This window comes from Haliaeetus leucocephalus, unplaced genomic scaffold (genome assembly GCF_000737465.1).
Source record: "Haliaeetus leucocephalus isolate CR32 unplaced genomic scaffold, Haliaeetus_leucocephalus-4.0 Scaffold295, whole genome shotgun sequence".
NCBI lineage: Eukaryota > Metazoa > Chordata > Aves > Accipitriformes > Accipitridae > Haliaeetus > Haliaeetus leucocephalus.
In genome coordinates, this window is record NW_010972731.1 from 6,349,850 (window position 1) to 6,367,755 (window position 17,906).

Sequence of the window (17,906 nt, forward strand, 5' to 3'; positions counted from 1 at the left end):
CAACATGCATTTCAGACATCCTAAGTAAATTACTGTAACCAGACATGACTCTCAAAGGAATGCATCAGATATTTGCACAAGAGCTGGCTATAAAGGCCATGAATAAAGCAGGGCAAGCATAAGAATGAAAAATTACCTCTGCCAAGATGACTACATCATCGTCATCTTCCTCACGCTGCTGCTCTGCTGGCATTTCCAGCAACAAAGGTAATTCTTCGTCTGAGGAATCTGATATCATGATAAGACCTTCGTCCCTGCGGTTTATCCAGTCTGTAGTAAAGTAAGTAAAGTTAGCTATTTGCTAAAGGTAAATAACTGAAATTACAGGACACAAGCACCGAAACATCTGAAAAAGCAATCTTTGCATTTGCATTGCAGCAACAGGGAAGAAGCGCTCAAAGGTCACTGGTTCCTCTCCAAGTTACTGTTACAGCCACTCCTACCTCCCTTGGCCCTCTGAGCAAAACACCTGCACAAAATGTAGCTCACTGCAACAGGACATGCATGAAACAGTCACTGACACTTATGCAGATATTCTTCCATCCTAAACTTCAGCACGAGTCAAGTGGCTGCAAAAATTATTCTGGAAAGGCCACGTACAGAGTACTTCCTAATTTTTGCAGGGAAGTCCAGAACTTTCACTATCTCAGGGATGAAACATTTTCTTTTATTAACGGAGAGATAAGGTTCCCTGTGCAATTCGGCCTCTTCTGAAAAAGTGTGACTTTGCAGGAGTACCTTATGCGAGACCGAGATAGGACCCCTAGCTGTGGGTGCAGAAGACATCCTGCTATTAGATGACAACCGTGTCCCTCACGGCTTGTCAAGAGTGGAATATAGATGCTACTGAACACAGCTGCTGAACGCAGGAGAGACATTCAAGCCAGAAACAGGGTTTCTGCACTGCAGAGACAGCATACAACCATGCTTTCCCTACAATTTGCCACAACTTTTTTGCTCATGCTTTAGCATAAGTATTCATGAGTATTCATTTATCACCTTTCAGGCATACACAGAAAGCATCATTTTGAATTCCACTCTTGGAGGAACAGGTGCCATACATCCATACAGCCCTATGAGGATATAAATGCAGAGCCAGCCTCTTTCCTCTGAGGCCCTCAGAAGCGTGGAACACCATAAGCCCCTCAGATCTGCTGAAATACCTCTACATGGTGTTCTCAAGAAGTCAGCAATCTGCCTTAAGGCAGTACAACATGAGAAACAGAAGAGCCAAATATTTTGCATGTCTGCATAAAATGAAAGAATTTTCTGTAGGTGGCTGTGAAGTAAGTGTAACAGAGCAGTGTATGACATGCTAAACAGACCACTATCAGGTACCCATTAACAGCGCTCTTCCAAGTGTAGTATCTATGAATTCTGCTGCTTGTAAACCAAGTTCTACAAAGAGTGTTTTGGAAATATGCAGCAGTCAGTACTCACCTTTCCCTCTGTGACTACGGAAGCTGTTCAAGTTAATTACTTCTTCATTTCCACCTCTCTCTGCCATTTTAAACAGCTGTACTCAAAAGCATCAATGTCCACGCATGGCAGTCAGGCTCGCATGAGGAACTAGAAGACAAAATAAAAACAGGAGAGAGTTAGGCAAAGTCAGCAGAACCCTAATCAGGCTTTCCCAAGACTAAGCTGCTAGATCATTTTGGGGGTTCTCCTGGCTCTCCCAGCACAGTGTCTCCATGAGGATATTTTTCCATACCACCTTCTCAGTGCCTAAAAGCAGACATGTTTCTATGTTTCTGTTATCTTCTGTTCCGACAGTTAAGACAGCTGACTGAAGAGCGCAATCAGGCCCGAGAAGCCTCTCTAGAGAAGACACAAAGATGCTTATAGCTATGCAATCACAGAAAGAGGGTGGCAGGGGCAGGGGAGGAAAACACAACAAGATGTAATTTTGTCCGGCCAGGACTCAAACCTTCCACATATGTGGATCTTCTCCTGTTTCCAAGAAGTCAAAAACCTGATGCATCAACTCACACAGTGATGTTTCTGCCACCATCTACTGGTGAGAGGAGCAAAAGCCACTTGCCTGAGCTGCCACAGGGTAACACCACATCAGCCTCCACCTCAAGCGTACCAGTTGATGTCGTTACAACCATCGCCTGTCGCACTTAATGTCACAAGTGAGCCACACTGCTGAAATGGAGACACCAGCATCACACCCTGAATTCCCTTGTGTGCCGCCAAGCCAAGGCACAACTTCAGAGGGACCAGAGATGCTTTGAGCTCACTTCTACGACGAAGGAAGCTGCACCCCTGGCAGGGCAGTATATAAGCGTGTGTTTTGTGCCTGCACTGTGAACCAGCATGGGAACAAGTCACATTTAGAGCACACTTCCTTGCCACCATCTGCTATTTTAAAGAAGAGACTTTCATGATTTACGACACATTCCCTCCTCAATGAGGGTTTGGTACAAATTCCAGGATATGCCACCTGCTCTCAAACTGAAAAGAGACCGCAACAGGGATCAGGTTCCTTCACAGGACTGAGCTTTTGGGACTAAAATTTGCTACCCCCACCTGTTGTCAGAGAGGCACAATGAGCCGGCTGGAGGCTCCCAAACAGGATTAGGAGGTCAGAGGAATCACTGCAACCTGAACAGTAGGTTTCCATTTTATGCTCTATCAGCTTATAGCTCTCAATTCCTGCTATCACAGAGCAGCTGAATACATACGGGAATTCTGAGCACAATTTGATCACTGGAATGAGAAAGGAGGTCTTTTTATTGAGAAGTATTCATCTCATTATTAGAGCACAGAGGAATCTATATTATTAAATATTTACTGACGCATAAGTTGGAAGAAAATGGTGGGTCTGCTATAAAATCCTGTTTGCTAGTACACAGGAGCAGTATAAATTCCTCCTCAATACTTCTACTTAACCTCCTCCACAGGGAACAGAATTTGCAGCTAGGATAGGACAGCAAAATAAAGAAATCAGTTCAGATGCATACTATGTACTCATATTTATGCCCCCCCCGCCCATGCCCAAGGAACTAGTTATTACCATCTTAAAAATATTCTAATACGGGCTAAAATAATAAAAATTAAAAAGTATAATTTAGCACTTAAAAAAAGCCAAAACCCAAGCCACATTTCACAGAAAGCACACACTGCATGGCAGCACCGAGTCAGCCGGTTTTGGGCAGGAACGCACCCTCCTCCTGCAGAACAGCCTGCACAGAGTCCACAGCCTTGCACTGTAGGCAGTGGGATAAATAAGCAAGGCAGCAGCATTTTCCCGTTTGCAGGGCAGGACGCTTGCTTAACACACACAAAGGATGCCAGCAGCATGGCTCAGTGCCTAAAGCAGCCCTATCCAGAGGGAACCTCCACCATAAAGGTTTTCAAGGCTGGGCTACAAACACCCACCCTCACCTGGTCCCAGCACTGGTGATGGTCCAAATTTGAGTGGGACATCAGGCTAGGGAACTGCAGAGGCCTCTTCTAGCCAGCATTACTACAAATATGCAACTACCCCTATATTTGTACCCTGAAACCTCAGTAGCACACCCTATTTCCAGTAAGCAGCTCCAAGAGTATCATGGGCCTACTGATGCTTTGAAAACACTTCAAAAGCAAGATTTTTGGGGAGTATTTCCACTAGGTTCTTCAGCTTCTGCCTCATAAGCGAGGAGAAATAAATCTTCCTTTATTTGCCAGAATGGCATGAAAGCACTGCTCTCATCATTGCAGACAGGTGCTGGAGCAGCAGCTCAGCAGCTGGGTCACTCACTGTAAGCATACTTGGTGAAGACCCTGTCCTTTTAAAAAGGTCACACCCACACTATTACAGTTGTATTTTCCCTGGTACTCGTGAATAGCTACCACCTAGTCCTGCATAGCATTTTTCAATTCTTAGCCTTCTCAGTACTTTAGAAAACAAGATCAATACGCTTCCTGCCATTTAAAAGATGGAGAAATGGAAGCACGGAAAGGACCAGCGTGGCCAAGGCCACCAAGCAGGCTAGCAGCAAAGCCAGGATCGGTACCCAGGCCTCTACAGCTCACGTACCCATGCCAAACGCTTCTGCTTCCCAGCAGGTTGGTCCTTCAAAGCACTCCTTGCAACAACCAACAGCCCCTGCACAGCTAACACCCGCCTTGTCTCAGCTGCCTTCACGCAGGGTCACACTCAACAAAGGAACCTCTTGGCAGGCAAAACCGGCAAAGGATCACTCCGAGATTGGCCAGGGAGGAACAAGGACATTCGTGAAAGCCACAAATCAGCCCTCGTAGCATTGAGCGGTGCAGACAGAGGCTAGACAGGTGTCTGCTCGGATTTCCTCTGAGCAAAGCTAAGCGGCTTGGATATTTCTCCCGTACAGGGGCATGCAATGCATTAGCAGAGTTGGGCAACGCATGTATGCACGGGTGGGTCGACACTGCAAATGCTCGGCACAGTCACCAAAAAATCTTCTCCCAAACAGCTCAAATGGTGCTTTGTCCAATCCTTGCTAAACCACAGCTGTTCACATCCAAGAACAAGGGATAAGCCACAAGACTGACATTAAAACTGTATTCTCTGTAGGCAAGTCTGGTTCCCATAGAGAGGAATTTACACACTTCGACCTTGAGCATCAAGAAAGAGGTACAGGAAATAATCTGAAATGAAATTTGGGATAACACACTGTCTACCCCCTGTACAGGAGAAACATGCACACAGATCACCAAAAGACTCATGGTGGTTTAAAAGCAGGAAGATAATAAACAGCATTAACTGTAGTACACAGTCAAGGGAAAAAAAAAAAAAAAGAAAAAAGCCAAGCCTGGAAAGAACTGGCAATGTACCACTTTTCTATTTCAAAACAGACTGCATAAAAACCCAAGCAGCTTAATAAAGCACTGCTTTGAGGGTAAAAGCCAAGCTCCCACCAAGAGCTAGCAATTCATTTTGTCAATACTCAATACAGAGCTCAAGTTTAAACAAATATCTATAAGCATGAGCCAGTTCCATCTAGTGGCATGAAAAAGAAGTTTATTAATGTTTATAGCACTAGGCCGCCAAGAACATGAAGTAACAAGATCAAAGCCACTCTAGGGTCTTGCCCTACATAAACAACATAATAAAAAAGCAAGCAAGACAGATGGAAAGAAGCTATCCCACGCTACCTCAGTGATATCAGTGCCTATTTATAGGTAAAGAATAAGGCTACCTATAACCAAGCTCTAACATTACCATCAGCTTTTTTGCAACACAGTCAAGGACAGGATACTAGAACCGTTTTAAAAGAAAAAGACCTGGCAGCAGGCAGATAGACACTCGGCAAGCACCCCCACGCCTTTTTCTTAAAAACTACTGCCTGCACTACAGCACAGAAACTGGACTTGGACTTGAATCCCTATACAGTATTAGGGTGACACAAAACTCTTGTCACAACCTTGAATCCACCCATCGACAGTGCAGTTAAGACTGCCATGCTGAAGACACGGTTCCACCAAATCTCCCCTCTGTTTTCCACATTACTCCCATGTATTCATGACTCTGCACATCCAAGTTTCACTGCACAGGCAATAAAATCCTCCCTGTTAAGGTTTTTCCTACAGCAACTCGAGAGGAGAAGAACCCATTAACAGAACAGCTACTGGAAAAATCAGAGACGATCAGGAACTTACATGTAACTGTTCTCTGACCCGATTAGATCTCAGACTGACAGTTGAAGTCGCTGGTACTTTACAAAAAAGCTTCTCATACATGCAAAAATATATTCTACAAAACCACGGGTCCCAACCACTACTATGAGTTGATGGAACAGCTGCTAAGAGGTGAAGCAGGTCTCAGGTGGACACAGAATGTTAACACAAGGATTTCCAAAACCCATTCAAAATCCATGCAAACACCACGTCACGTATTTTTAGCCCAACCTAAAAATAGCAAGCATCAGAACTGTACATATATTTAAACTCCCGGTATATGCAGGCGTTTCTGGACTGCAGTAATTGGAGCAGAACTCAAATCCGCTCCTTCCATCTCTCATTTGTGCTGCAAAGAGCATCTTTACACAGTGCTGGAATTTAAAGCAACAGTCAAGGGGAGACCCCCTCCGAGACACAGTGTAACATATTTTTTCCCCCCACTAACAGCACTTGAAATCTTGAACTCCCACATACCCGAGACGGGACTAGATTCAAAGTGCTCTTCTCTGGCTCTAGCTCAAGGCAACAGGACTAGACAGAAAGCACTGCAGGGGAGGTAGGAATTGAAATCCCAACTGAACGGGGAGCAGGGGGGGAAGAGCAACTTGAAAGAGATGTCAGCAACATCAAATCATTGTGTGTTTTAGCCTTTCCCCCATCCAGCAACACCACCGTTGCTCACCTACATTGACAGAAGAGCATCAACTCCTACTTTCTGCCTGCGGGCAGCAAACGCGTCTGCTGGTAGCCTGCGAGCAAGGTGAATTTCTGGCTCGTTTCAAGCTGCTAAAACAAAGAGAAGCTACTTAAATAATGCATGGCTTGTGACAACCAGCAAAATGAAAAGCTAAAAATTCAGCCCTTAAAAAAAAAAAAAAACAACAAAAAAACCCCACACAACAGAAGGGAAATAAACCACCCCAACTTAACTGTCAAGCATTTTACTGAAACATTTCAAAGGGTTCACGATTTGCTGGGGGCTGCTCCTTGTAACAGTCACTTAGGAAAAGCAGGGAGAGTTTAACAGCGGTTGATCATGTTAAGCGGCATCATCCCAACCGAAAATTAGAAATCCCCTGATCATAAGCCCGACAAGAACCGCTGTGCGCAAACAAGTCCTATTTGCTATGCACAAGGCAGCTACTGCCACCGCATCGCACCTCGCGAAGGAATAAAGCCAGAGGTTAAGATGCGGACCCGCAGCACGGCTTCTCCCGAGCAGGTTTGCACGGAGGCCTGCCTGCGGCTCAGGCAAAAAGTGGAAAACCACGCCAAAACAAAAGCATTGGCCCCAGCCCAAAAGCTTTACCCCAGCCTCCTGAAGTTAGGAATGTGTGGGCAGCGGCTCACAGGCAAGACAACCTGGTTTCCAGCAGCGGCTCCGTCTGCTGCTAAGAAAACGGCACAACCCGCTACAGATAGCGCACAAAAAGCTCCTCTTAGGAGCACAGAACAGGGGTAGACTTATGGCAACTGCATCCATACAGGTCTGCCACCGATTTTTGGACCCCTAGCATGTGCTGAAGAGGAACAACATACCAGAACATCATTTAAGAACAGAATTGCTTCCAAGTTTTAAAACTGTTTCACAAGACATTAGCAGCTGGCTTGGTTTACCAAATGATTTTAGACAGACACGTACACCCTGTAAGAAGACAACAGGATTCCTCAGATCCAAGCAAAATCAAGGAACTTAAACTGATGAACAATTTTTTCTCCATTAAGAGCCAGGTAACACAGTTCTGCTGAAAGCCAGAGAATTGATTTTGTCACACCGAAACATAAGACCACTTAACAATAGAAGCATTTTGTGGCAAATAAATCAAAACTGAATGTTTACTGCCCCATATGTACAAGACAGCCAACACACACATTGTTCAGAAAATACCTCAGAAGAGCGGCCACTATTTCTGCAGCCACACCAGCATCATAACTGTCTTCAGAAGCAGTGCTCCAGGCTAGAACATTATTAAGATGGACAAGAAGGACAGAAGGTCTTCAAGTTTCTCCAGCAGCAATCACAACTTCTAGTTATCTCACAGAAGTTCCCAATTCCTCACCCTCTTTTACCCAAGAAGAAAAGCTGCCCTGTGAAGAAACATGCACCGAAGCAAGCGATGCCCATTCCACCAAGGCACAGCACTGATGCGAGCTCTCTTGGTAACTGCAGAGTGCTTATGGATCACTCCATCGACGAAAAGCAAACTACGAGCTCACTAACACGGGGCTGTCCAGCTTTACTAAAATCCTGTACGGTGTGTTGTAGCCTTGTTCAGAGCTCTGCTGTGCATTTTTATAGTCAAGCCTCAGTCAACAGCATTACCAAGAACACATCAGAAGATATTTTGAAAAGAGAGGCTATGGATTAACAGGGTACGAGCTACATCTATGTGCCACTGCTCCAATCTAATGAAAACTGCTTAGTCAGGAGCAATTAAGAGCACAGATTTTTAGGGATTACATGGATTCAAATCCCTAACTATGCCCATTTTGCAAGTCAACTTAGGACTTACAGGAAACATCTCAACTGTCTGTACATCACAGGACTTCTAATCAATGTCACTTGCAGTTTGTCATTCCATTAAGGTGACAGTATCACTTAATCATAATTTTTTTAGATACCCAATCTCCATTTTTATTCCAGCTATTAACACAAAGTACAAGAGGAAAGAAATCTGCCCAGTTTTATCTTATTCATCTAACAGCTGGCCACCTACAATGATACCAGTTTTCCTAGCAAAACCAATCTCTGCTCTGTGAGCTCTTCTACAAAATGTAAGACTGTTTTGAAACAGATGTATGTGTTTTCCAAAAATGGGCAACTACTAATTCAACTCAGCTGAAAGTTTCTGATGCCTTCAAGCTATTCCCTGATGACTGGCATCAAGGTCAACCGCTGGACATTTCAGTGCCTTCCCACAACCCCCATTAGTCCTTCTTCTAAATAACAGGGCTCCATATCATTACATCTCTCTGACCAGCATGAGACTGCTAATTTTGATGTATGCAAAAAAACATGCTCTGCACAAGAGGTGGGGAGCTTTGGATCCATCATTTGCCTCCCCTGTCAAATTGAGTCCTTAAAAAAAAGTTAAATTTACAAAGTCTGGTTAGAGAGTTAATGGCACTGCCTCGAGCAGCTCATTTTAAGAGCAAAGTGAAAATTCAAGGCTTTGAGGGAGGAAGAGACATCTCCACAGTTAGCTCCTGTAAAGGGTGCTACTCTGCCTGCCTCAGATTTCTGGCACGTGCAAGATCATATGGTATAATCAATCCAAAACCTACTTCCCACATCACAAACACAGGTGCCAGCTTGGCATTTCATGTTCAAGCAACAATTCAGACACTAGCAGCTACAGCAGCACATACACGCAAAACCAATCCCTTTGGGCTCACAGCCTATCTCCCAAACCATCATTTTAAAGAACTGGTTTTGTTCTGATTTTGTAGTATAAGGGTGGGGACAAACAGAAGAGCACGTGAAACCACGTATTTTGCAGCTTTGCTGCTTCCAGAGCGAGTTTTACTTCCAGTTTTCTTGCCCCGAATTCATGTGTATCCCAAGAGAATGGGGCAGAGGCTCGTTTCTCTGAGCAGCACCGTTATTAAATCCACTGGTGTCTGAAAGAGCGGACTCCGTGGACTACCAGGTGCTGCACATACCTCTTACAGCTCTACATAACACTAATTGCAACTGCCTTCTCTTCCCCATCAACCCAGTGGCCACACAGAAAAGAACAAGAGAAATGCCCTGTGTGCCCCAGGATGTACATGAGAGTGCTCCTCTGGTACTTGTACTTCATACAGCTCTCCAGGGGAAAGGACACAGCATTTCCTCTCCAAATCCTTAGTAGTTTTTTTCCTTTTTTCTTTCCCTTTTTAAGGGATCCTGAATGTCACCTTTAAAAGGTATAACAGAACAAAGAGAACCAAGTGCAACCTTTTAAGTAGTTATTTAACAAGTTGGATGCACATCTTCAGGAACCTTCAGGTTACTGTCTTAACACCATTTTTCACTGGAGAGGCAACAGAAATAAAGGAGTTTAAGGTTGCTCGTTCGAGTAACCCTGGGACAGGCTATGGCACTGACATTCACACAGATGAGCAACCAGCAGCCTGCTCCGCTCGCAGCCCTGTTTGCAGGGGGCACTAGGAGCAAGAAGAAGAGAGACAGGCTGCACACAACCAGCAAACTGCTATTAAAAGCAGCAGCGAGGGACTAACTAGACCAAAGTCAAGAGGGCTGGAAAGCACAAAGAGTCAGTTTTAGTTGCAGTAACAGCCAGAAGACTTAAAATCACAAAGGACTGATAGGTTGCTATGGCATCCTAGATGTTAAGCTGCTGCCCAGCAGAGCAACTCCAGAAACAAACATCTAAGCTGTACTTGGGAAGTTATGTTCCAGAAAAAAATATAATGCACCAGCAGGAGTAAATGTGGAAAGGAAGGGGGATTTTTTTTTTTTAATTTTATTTTAAACGTGACCTGAACCTAGCACAAGAAACTTTGCTTTCAAGGATGGCTGCAGTCTGCAAAGCACACTTCACCTCATTTCACAAAGCTGCTGACAGCATAAAAAGCTAAGACTTGACCCTGAGGTGGCACAGAAGGAAAAAAAAAACCTGACCTGTTGCTGTAGCCCACCTTAGTAAAAAGGAAGGTTTCTGTGCCGATCTGCACAGTACTTTCAGAAGCATCGACTTAAAAGTTAGGTGTCAAACATCCCAGAATTAGGGACTTCCAAAAAGAACAACTTCACAGGTCACGTATTCTGGTTATTACAGACGTACCCTGTTTTTTGTGCCATGTTAAGCATCCACACTTGCCGTAATTTCAAAGGTCAGTGGCCAGCAGTGGCCAGAAGCTGTGGCTTCATGTTAAGAAGGGTTTCACTGCAATACCTGCTTAAGACGGTCACACTCCCGCACCACAGCCTGTCACCTCCTCTCACACTGAGCTCCACCAGCATTTGTTACAGCTTTGAAAAGAAACGCCCTGGAAAACTTTTTTGTAGGATTCAGATAGATACTTTTTCTCCTCACACATCCACCACGGCATAACTGGGAGAACAGAAATCAGATGCTAAAATAAACTGCAAGAAGGGGGAAGATCTTAAGCTGCAGCCCAACAGTTGACACTATGCAACCACAGCCGATACCTACCTAGCACTCAAACTATACGTGCTCCTAGTCCAAGATCAGGAATTGCCTTTCAAAGATGCTTTTACACACTCAACTGAAGGGCTTCAATACATACAAGAGCCAGCTTAGAGCCATACTGGGCCAAGAGGCCAGGTTCACTCTGCAGTGAAACAAGTCTTAAAATGCCTTAAGTACTGAAAGTAAAATACCGATAGAAACCTTGTAAGGTACGCACGGGACCTGAGCAGCAAGTCCACGCTCTGCACCGATTCCTGCTGGAAAGAGTAAAAAAAGCTGCCTATTGCACTGTGGTGGTTTAACCCCAGCCGGCAACTAAGCACCACGCAGCCGCTCACTCGCTCTCCCCCGCAGCGGGATGGGGGAGAGAATCGGAGGAGTAAAAGCAAGAAAACTCACGGGTTGAGATTAAGACAGTTTAACAGGTAAAGCAACAGCCGCGCGCGTAAGCAAAGCAAAGCGAGGAATTCATTCACCACTCCCCATCGGCAGGCAGGGATTCAGCCACCTCTGGGAAAGCAGGGCTCCATCAGACGTAACGGTGACTTGGGAAGACAAACGCCATCACTCCAAACATCCCCCCTTCCTTCTTCTTCCCCCAGCTTCATATACTGGGCATGACGTCATATGGTCTGGAATATCCCTTTGGTCGGTTGGGGTCAGCTGTCCCGGCTGTGTGCCCTCCCAAATTCTTGTGCCCCCCCCCAGCCTCCTCGCTGGTGGGGCGGCGTGAGGAGCAGAAAAGGCCTTGACTCTGTGAGCACGGCTCAGCGATAACTAGAGCATCTCTGCATTATCAATGCTGTTTTCAGCACAAATCCAAAACATCGCCCCATACTAGCTGCTATGAAGAAAATTAACTCCATCCCAGCCAAAACCAGCACACGCACCCAACAACTGCTGCACAGAAGGATTGCCACCAACCCATCTGAAGAACAGTAACTATGTCCTTACTGCTCAAGCACTGCAGATGACCAGTTGTTACAAGATTTTTTCAAGCCAGCCAGCAACTGCTTTTGTAAAACTGGGTTTAGTTTTGTTTGCAGCCACGCGTTAGCCTTGTGGCCAACCAATTCCAGCCCAGCAAGCAGGCTCTCAAGCAGCAGAAACTGAGGGCAGCCTTCCAGGATCATGACAGTTGTCCAGTCTGACTTCATCCACGCCACGTGGCCGTGGCCATTGCAGGGTTTAAGCAGAATACGTTAAAATAGCAGAAAAGAAAAAAGGTTGTATTTGAGGTAAGCGTACTACTACATCAGAACTGAAACCGGTGAAATCGGATCACGGCCAGATTTAGAGATGCGCCACATCCAGCATTATTCTTTTCTGAGCCTATTGAAGTTCACAAATGAATGAGTTACCAGTTGGCCAGCTAAAAAGCAAGGAAAGAAGCACTGCACATTAATTCTCCAGGTCCACAGTCATGCAGATTTAAGAGACTGCAGGGTACCTAACAATTTCACCGCAAGGCAAACAAACATTTTGCATATGCAAGACTACAAAAACCACTACAGGCCACAGCTAGGAGGTTACACAGGCTGCAATCAGACCATTTGCTAAGGACACGACTGTTTCCAAGCTGCAAATTTGCGTGCCTACCCCTTAGTCATCACAGTCAAGTGTCCAACACTATTTAAGCCTTCACATTGCAGAATATAAATTCTTTTCCTGGGTGTTGCAGCAGTACAACATCAAACAGATTATTTAACCATCTGGGATGTAGGGTCAGTAAAAGCAGCCACAAACTGCTAAACAAACAAAAACATTAAGCTGAGGAGCACTCTTCAGACACTGTGCTCAAGTCAGGGGTGCATTCCAGCCGTTGCAAGCTGGTCTGTGCTAGTCATGGCTGATCCAAGGGCACCTCCCAGTTTATACACAATGAAGCCTGCTCCACTACAATAGGATTCCGGTTTAACAATATAGAGAGGACATGAACTATTTGTGCTAGCCAAGTTGCTGCTAATGGGTCTTGCCAGTCTTCTTCATCTGTAGCTGGAAATCCTAGCAGCAGGGGAGGTATGAAACACCCCACGCTGCTGGTTTCCTGCAAGGGAAAAAAAGCTTCTTTTCCTGCCTCCCCATTATGCTGCTGCTGTCATCTTCCTCAAATTGCATTACAGTGCACTACAGCGAGAGCAGGGAGAGGAGGAAAGTCTTCTAGGCAGCATCGCCGCTCTGCTGCAGGCAGCTGTCAACATCGCTGCCTGTTCCACTCTGCTATCCCACTGTAACACGTCTGGCCAACAACATTTGTACTTGCCACCGGTATTTGGGTAAGCGCCCCTTCTGCTACCGGCCTTCAGGTACCTTCAAGCAAAAATGATCTGCAAGAGAGGTTTCCCTCCCCCGTTCCATCAAATATAAAAATGCATCATGTCTTCAGGATGGTATTTGGAAGTAGAAGCACGAATCTGTTCCTAACTCTGGTTTTGCAAAGGCTGAAAAAGCCAACCTCTGTCTTCCTTTCTCTTATTGAGAAACAGCAATAACAGTGCCCACAGCTTGGTAAGAGCACATCAGTGTAGACAAAGCATTGTACAGGAGCCTTCTGTGAGAAGTGATTTAGACAAAATATATTACTTGAGGCCGTTTTCCATCCTTGTATTCCCCAAACAAAGATTCTAGCTAGTACAAATCCTGATCGCCTTATACTACAGAGTAATATCACATGATGCCTCTACAGATCTTGTCCAAATGTTTATCTAAATAATGCAAACAGTAGCTTGGCCTTCTTACAGAGATAAACAGACCAAGTGTGAGCAATACAGGACTTGTCCTGAGAAGCCAACTGAAAACACTTCAGGTCACCCTGACACCTACATACGCTCCCAGATTTATTTCAGCTCATCAACTTCGCTTCTCGTTATGAGCAATGATGACAGCCTCCAAAAGTCACCCTGTGAACAGACAGGCACCATCGGCATCAGCAAAGGAGCTGGGCTCCCCCAAAGCCAGCAAGGAAGCCATGCTTAATTTAAATTCCCCCGACCTGGGTCAGAAACACTATGAGATGGCATCGTGACTTGGGGTAGCAGCTGCCCTGTGATGAAATCTTTCCCCAAAGCCCAGTGCTTTTTCCACTTAATCAGGCACTGACAGTTCCCCTCACGAACGCAGGGAAGGAACCACAGCAGCACTGGTAATTAGGAGAAAGGTGTCATTCAGCAGGAATATGATTTCTAGTCCTCAGGAATTAAGCTTTCTCAAGGACCGTTATGCATTTAAAACCACCGCAAGCTCTTAAGCACTGACCCAGAGGGAAAACATCACTCCTGAGATATTCCAAAATAAGCCTGAAATTCTATAAAAGCGACATGAAGGCTGCTGAGAGCGAGATTATCCCAGCTCAGCAACGCATTCCTTCTTATCTCGCATCTCGGTGCTTTGGCAAAGATAACTTTATCCAAGCCACCAGGACACTGCTAAGTGGCCTTTTTCTCTTTTTCCTGCTCTCCCTGCCTACCCCCCCCCCAATTTCCCACATTTCTCTGTCCCAGTAACCTGCTTAAAACAAAACTACTCTACTTCTTCTCAGAATAATGCTGATCAGCATGTTATTTAGCTCAGTTTCAAACACAGGAACTACCACGTCAGTACACCGATAACCTTATCTCCTGGGCTGCTACTGGAAGATAGCTAGTGTCCCAAGTCAGCTGCATGTCTCGCACCTTCCACTGCTCACTGTATTAAAAAAAGGCACTCACCCCACCAGGGTTAGATCCTACTGCGAGTAATTGATATTACATGTAGCAGCTTGAAAAGCCCACCCATTGACCAAGGCAGGCAATACACAACACTTATTTTAGTGCACGCACAGACTTCTGAGACTGTTAGCGCCTCTCCTTTAAGTAGTTAAAAAGATGTCTGAATTCAATAATTTAAATGGAGACTTAAAATATCTCCAGACTGAATCCACGTGCAAAAAAACCCCCAAGCTTCTGATGAGAGGAATTAGTGGCGCAGTTCTGACTGTCCCGAAAAGAATGCAGCCGGTGGCAAGCCCTGACGCCCATTGCTGCACCGAGCTGCTGGCGCTATGACACAGTAAACCACTCACAATGACTTTAAAAAGAAATAAATAAAAATAAGACACCCATTCCAAATTAATGAATGGGAGCTTCTTCCAGCATGCACTAAAAAACACCCAAAGGGCTCCACGTCTCTTGTACTTGGGTTTGGGCGACTCAGGCTTGCTAAACAGCTCCTGGCCCCCGAGATATGCTTCCTGCCTCTCTCCAGCTGTGCCAAAGTCACCGGAGTTGCATGCTCGCTCCACCTATTTTTGCCACAGGACTTTTTAGCGATTTGTGTCCCATTTCAAAGCACAAGCCACGCTGCCAGCAATCGTAGCTTGCTGGCGGCAGTAACGCCCACTGCATTCTCAGGCAGACAAAGCATGGACTACCCAGGAATCTGGACTTCCGAGGCAGCTTCTGAAACACAAGCCCAGGAACAGGCTGCCAGCACCCTGCTGGAAACCAGAATGTACCTTATCATCAGTAAAGTCTGCCCCAACCGCTGTTCCAGGAACTGTTATTCGTGCCCTGACTTATGCAGTTGCCCGAGAAGGATGCCTGCAGCCAGGCTGACAGGAAAGCATCCTAGGAAGGAAAGAAAAAGAGACGGAAGGCCCATTACCAAAATGCAGCACTACCAGATGGGCTGAATGTCTCTACAGATCTTCAGGAAGTGGGTCTGAGTCCTTTCCCAAGTCTTGGTATTCCAGGCACAAACTCCTGTCAAGATGATTGTTTATTAACATCTAGTCACACCATGCAGACACCCAGCACATGAAATCTATTAAGATGTTTACAGTATCAAAAGGCCTGATGTAAGGCAGTGGAATTTTTGCACAGTATTCGTCCTAGAAATGAAAAGCTCAGATTAAAGCTGTAAATCCCACAGTTCTGTAATTAAACGCTGTCCCTGCAACTCTACTAGTCCTAAAGAAAATGGGTTCCACCATATGGTTTGTGCTGCATGCTCCTGCAGCCCAGTACCTGTACAGGGACGTACCAGAACCTGCTCAAGATTTGGGTCTGCAGAATGATGGGTCTCAAAACATGCCCCCCTCACCTTCCAAACAGGTCGCTGGAGGAAAAGCTCACATGCCATCCTCTCTTGAAGCTGGAGGAGGACACTTTATAATTGAGCATGCAAAGTCCAGTCTATCCACCTGATGGGGGACACCTGCCTTCTCCTCCATTGCTACCGCTGGAAACCTGCAACAGCTCCAAAGCAGGTTGATCAAGATACCAGAAAACGAAAGAAAAAGGAACCAACCACCACAGAGACAGAATAGAGACACAGGGGACTGCTCATAGGTCTTAGCACTAAGGCTGCCCATGCCTTTCAGCCATCACAGCAACTGGCTATTGCTTTTAGGATTGCTGCCCAAAATACAGCAAGAAGAGTCCGCTGTTCTGCGTAGCGGTCAGTAAGCTGGAAAAGAAACACAAGAAGAGACGCTGTGAAAGACGCACAGACAGCCAAGTTATAGACCCTCAACATTACGCCTCAATAATGGAAATAAAAGCGCACAGCAGCAACATTAGCTTTTCTTTTTTAAAGCATCAGAGGTCTCAAACCAGTGACCGAACCGTAACACTTCACATGAGAAACTGAATCTTGCTTGACACGCAGTAAGGAAGCTAAATAGAAACATCGACACCTAAACTTATTCATACGAAAGCTATGTTTCTGGTATTTTTCCATAAGACTCTAAGATAAGGTATTCAAAGACAATGCTTCGGGTCATAAAGCGAAGGTGAGATGAAAAGAAAAACCTCCTGGGCCAGACTCGCAGGCGCAAGAGGCCACTACCCGCCCAATGGCCGCACAGGGGTTCCAGCGAGCGTGGCTGCAAAGCCAGCGGATCTGCGAGACGACGGCGACTTTTTAAGCCGACCTACATTTCACCCATCCCAAACCAGCGTGCGGGAGCGCTGCCTGGGTGAACTCGTGCTCCTCTCTTCGCACGCACGCTGGAGTTAGCTACAGCTCTTCAGTTTTGGAATACTTTGGTGAAATCCCAACCTTCCTCCAGCCGTTTGGGGGAACGAGTGCAGCTCCAGAGGCAGAAACACCCATAGGACACCTCCGTTATATAAACACCGTGTACGTTAGCACTTCCAGCGTTTGCTCTCTCCCACCAAGCTGAGCTAGCACTCAAATCGATAGAGAGAGAGGGGAAGAGGAGGAGGAGGAGGATCTCTTACACAGATCTCTCAACTCCAAGGACAGCTGTGTTTTGGGTTTCTTTTCTGCAGCAGCTCCCACAGCAGATGCCTGAAATGTCAAGATGTCCCAACGGCACCAAGTGTTTCCACAACAAGACGAGGGTCAAAGGAGAAGAACAAGCTTACATCCGCCTTTCCCCACCAGCTCCGGGAGCCGACGCTATTTTTCTTCCCCGGTACAAACACACACAGCCCAGGGTACCTGAAACGAGCCGCTGAAAAGAGCCCACGGAGAGCAGCGCCGGGCAATGGTACCTGGGTGTCCCTCACCTTCTTCACCTCCTTGTGGGGCGGGGGGACACACATGGGACTTCAGCAGGACCCCAGGGCCACTGACCCCGGGGAGGGGGGACACGGGGGGACACGACGACCCCGGCCCTGAGGGGAACTGGGGGGGGGGAAGGACCAGGCCCTGAGTGAGGGGAACACACCGGGCAGGACCCCAACCGGGGGGGGGGCAGCGGCCTACCCACCCCACCGCGGAGGCCGGTGAGGCCCAGGGGACGAAGCGGGGGGCCCCGGCGTGAACCCCGGTGCCCGGAGCGAGCTCCTCCCTCGCCGCCTGGCTACCGCCGTTCTCCCCTCCACCCCACCCGGGACGCGGAGACCGCACCGAGACCACGGGGAGGAAGGAAGGGAAAGCAGGAACGGGCGACCACGACCGGGACTCACCGGGCCCCTCCGGCCCCGCTTCATTTAGCCGCCGCTGCCCCGCTCCTTCCGGCCTGCCCGCCCCACGTGACCGCACCGCCCCGCACCATAGAGAGGAGCGGCGGGGAGCGGAGAGCGGCGAGGGAGAGACGGGCGGCCCGAGCGGTCCCGTCTCGGCAAACCTACCATAGAGGCGGGGGGG

General features: G+C 46.8%; 1 protein-coding gene across 6 annotated transcripts in view; it reads right to left on the reverse strand.

Annotated features, from left to right (window-relative positions):
* Nucleotides 1–17,897, reverse strand: part of RNF216 (ring finger protein 216) — an 81,210-nt gene extending 63,313 nt beyond the window's left edge. For 2 of the 6 annotated variants that reach the window (XM_010570323.1, XM_010570329.1), the window contains exons 1-3: nt 17,726–17,897; nt 1,441–1,569; nt 137–270 (exon numbers count right to left, since the gene is read on the reverse strand). In XM_010570323.1, coding sequence (XP_010568625.1) covers nt 137–270; nt 1,441–1,507 — 201 coding nt within the window. In that variant the 5' untranslated portion in view covers nt 1,508–1,569; nt 17,726–17,897. The other 4 variants (XM_010570326.1, XM_010570328.1, XM_010570327.1 and 1 more) reach the window with 4 other exon arrangements.
* Between the last annotated feature and the right edge of the window lie 9 nt (nt 17,898–17,906).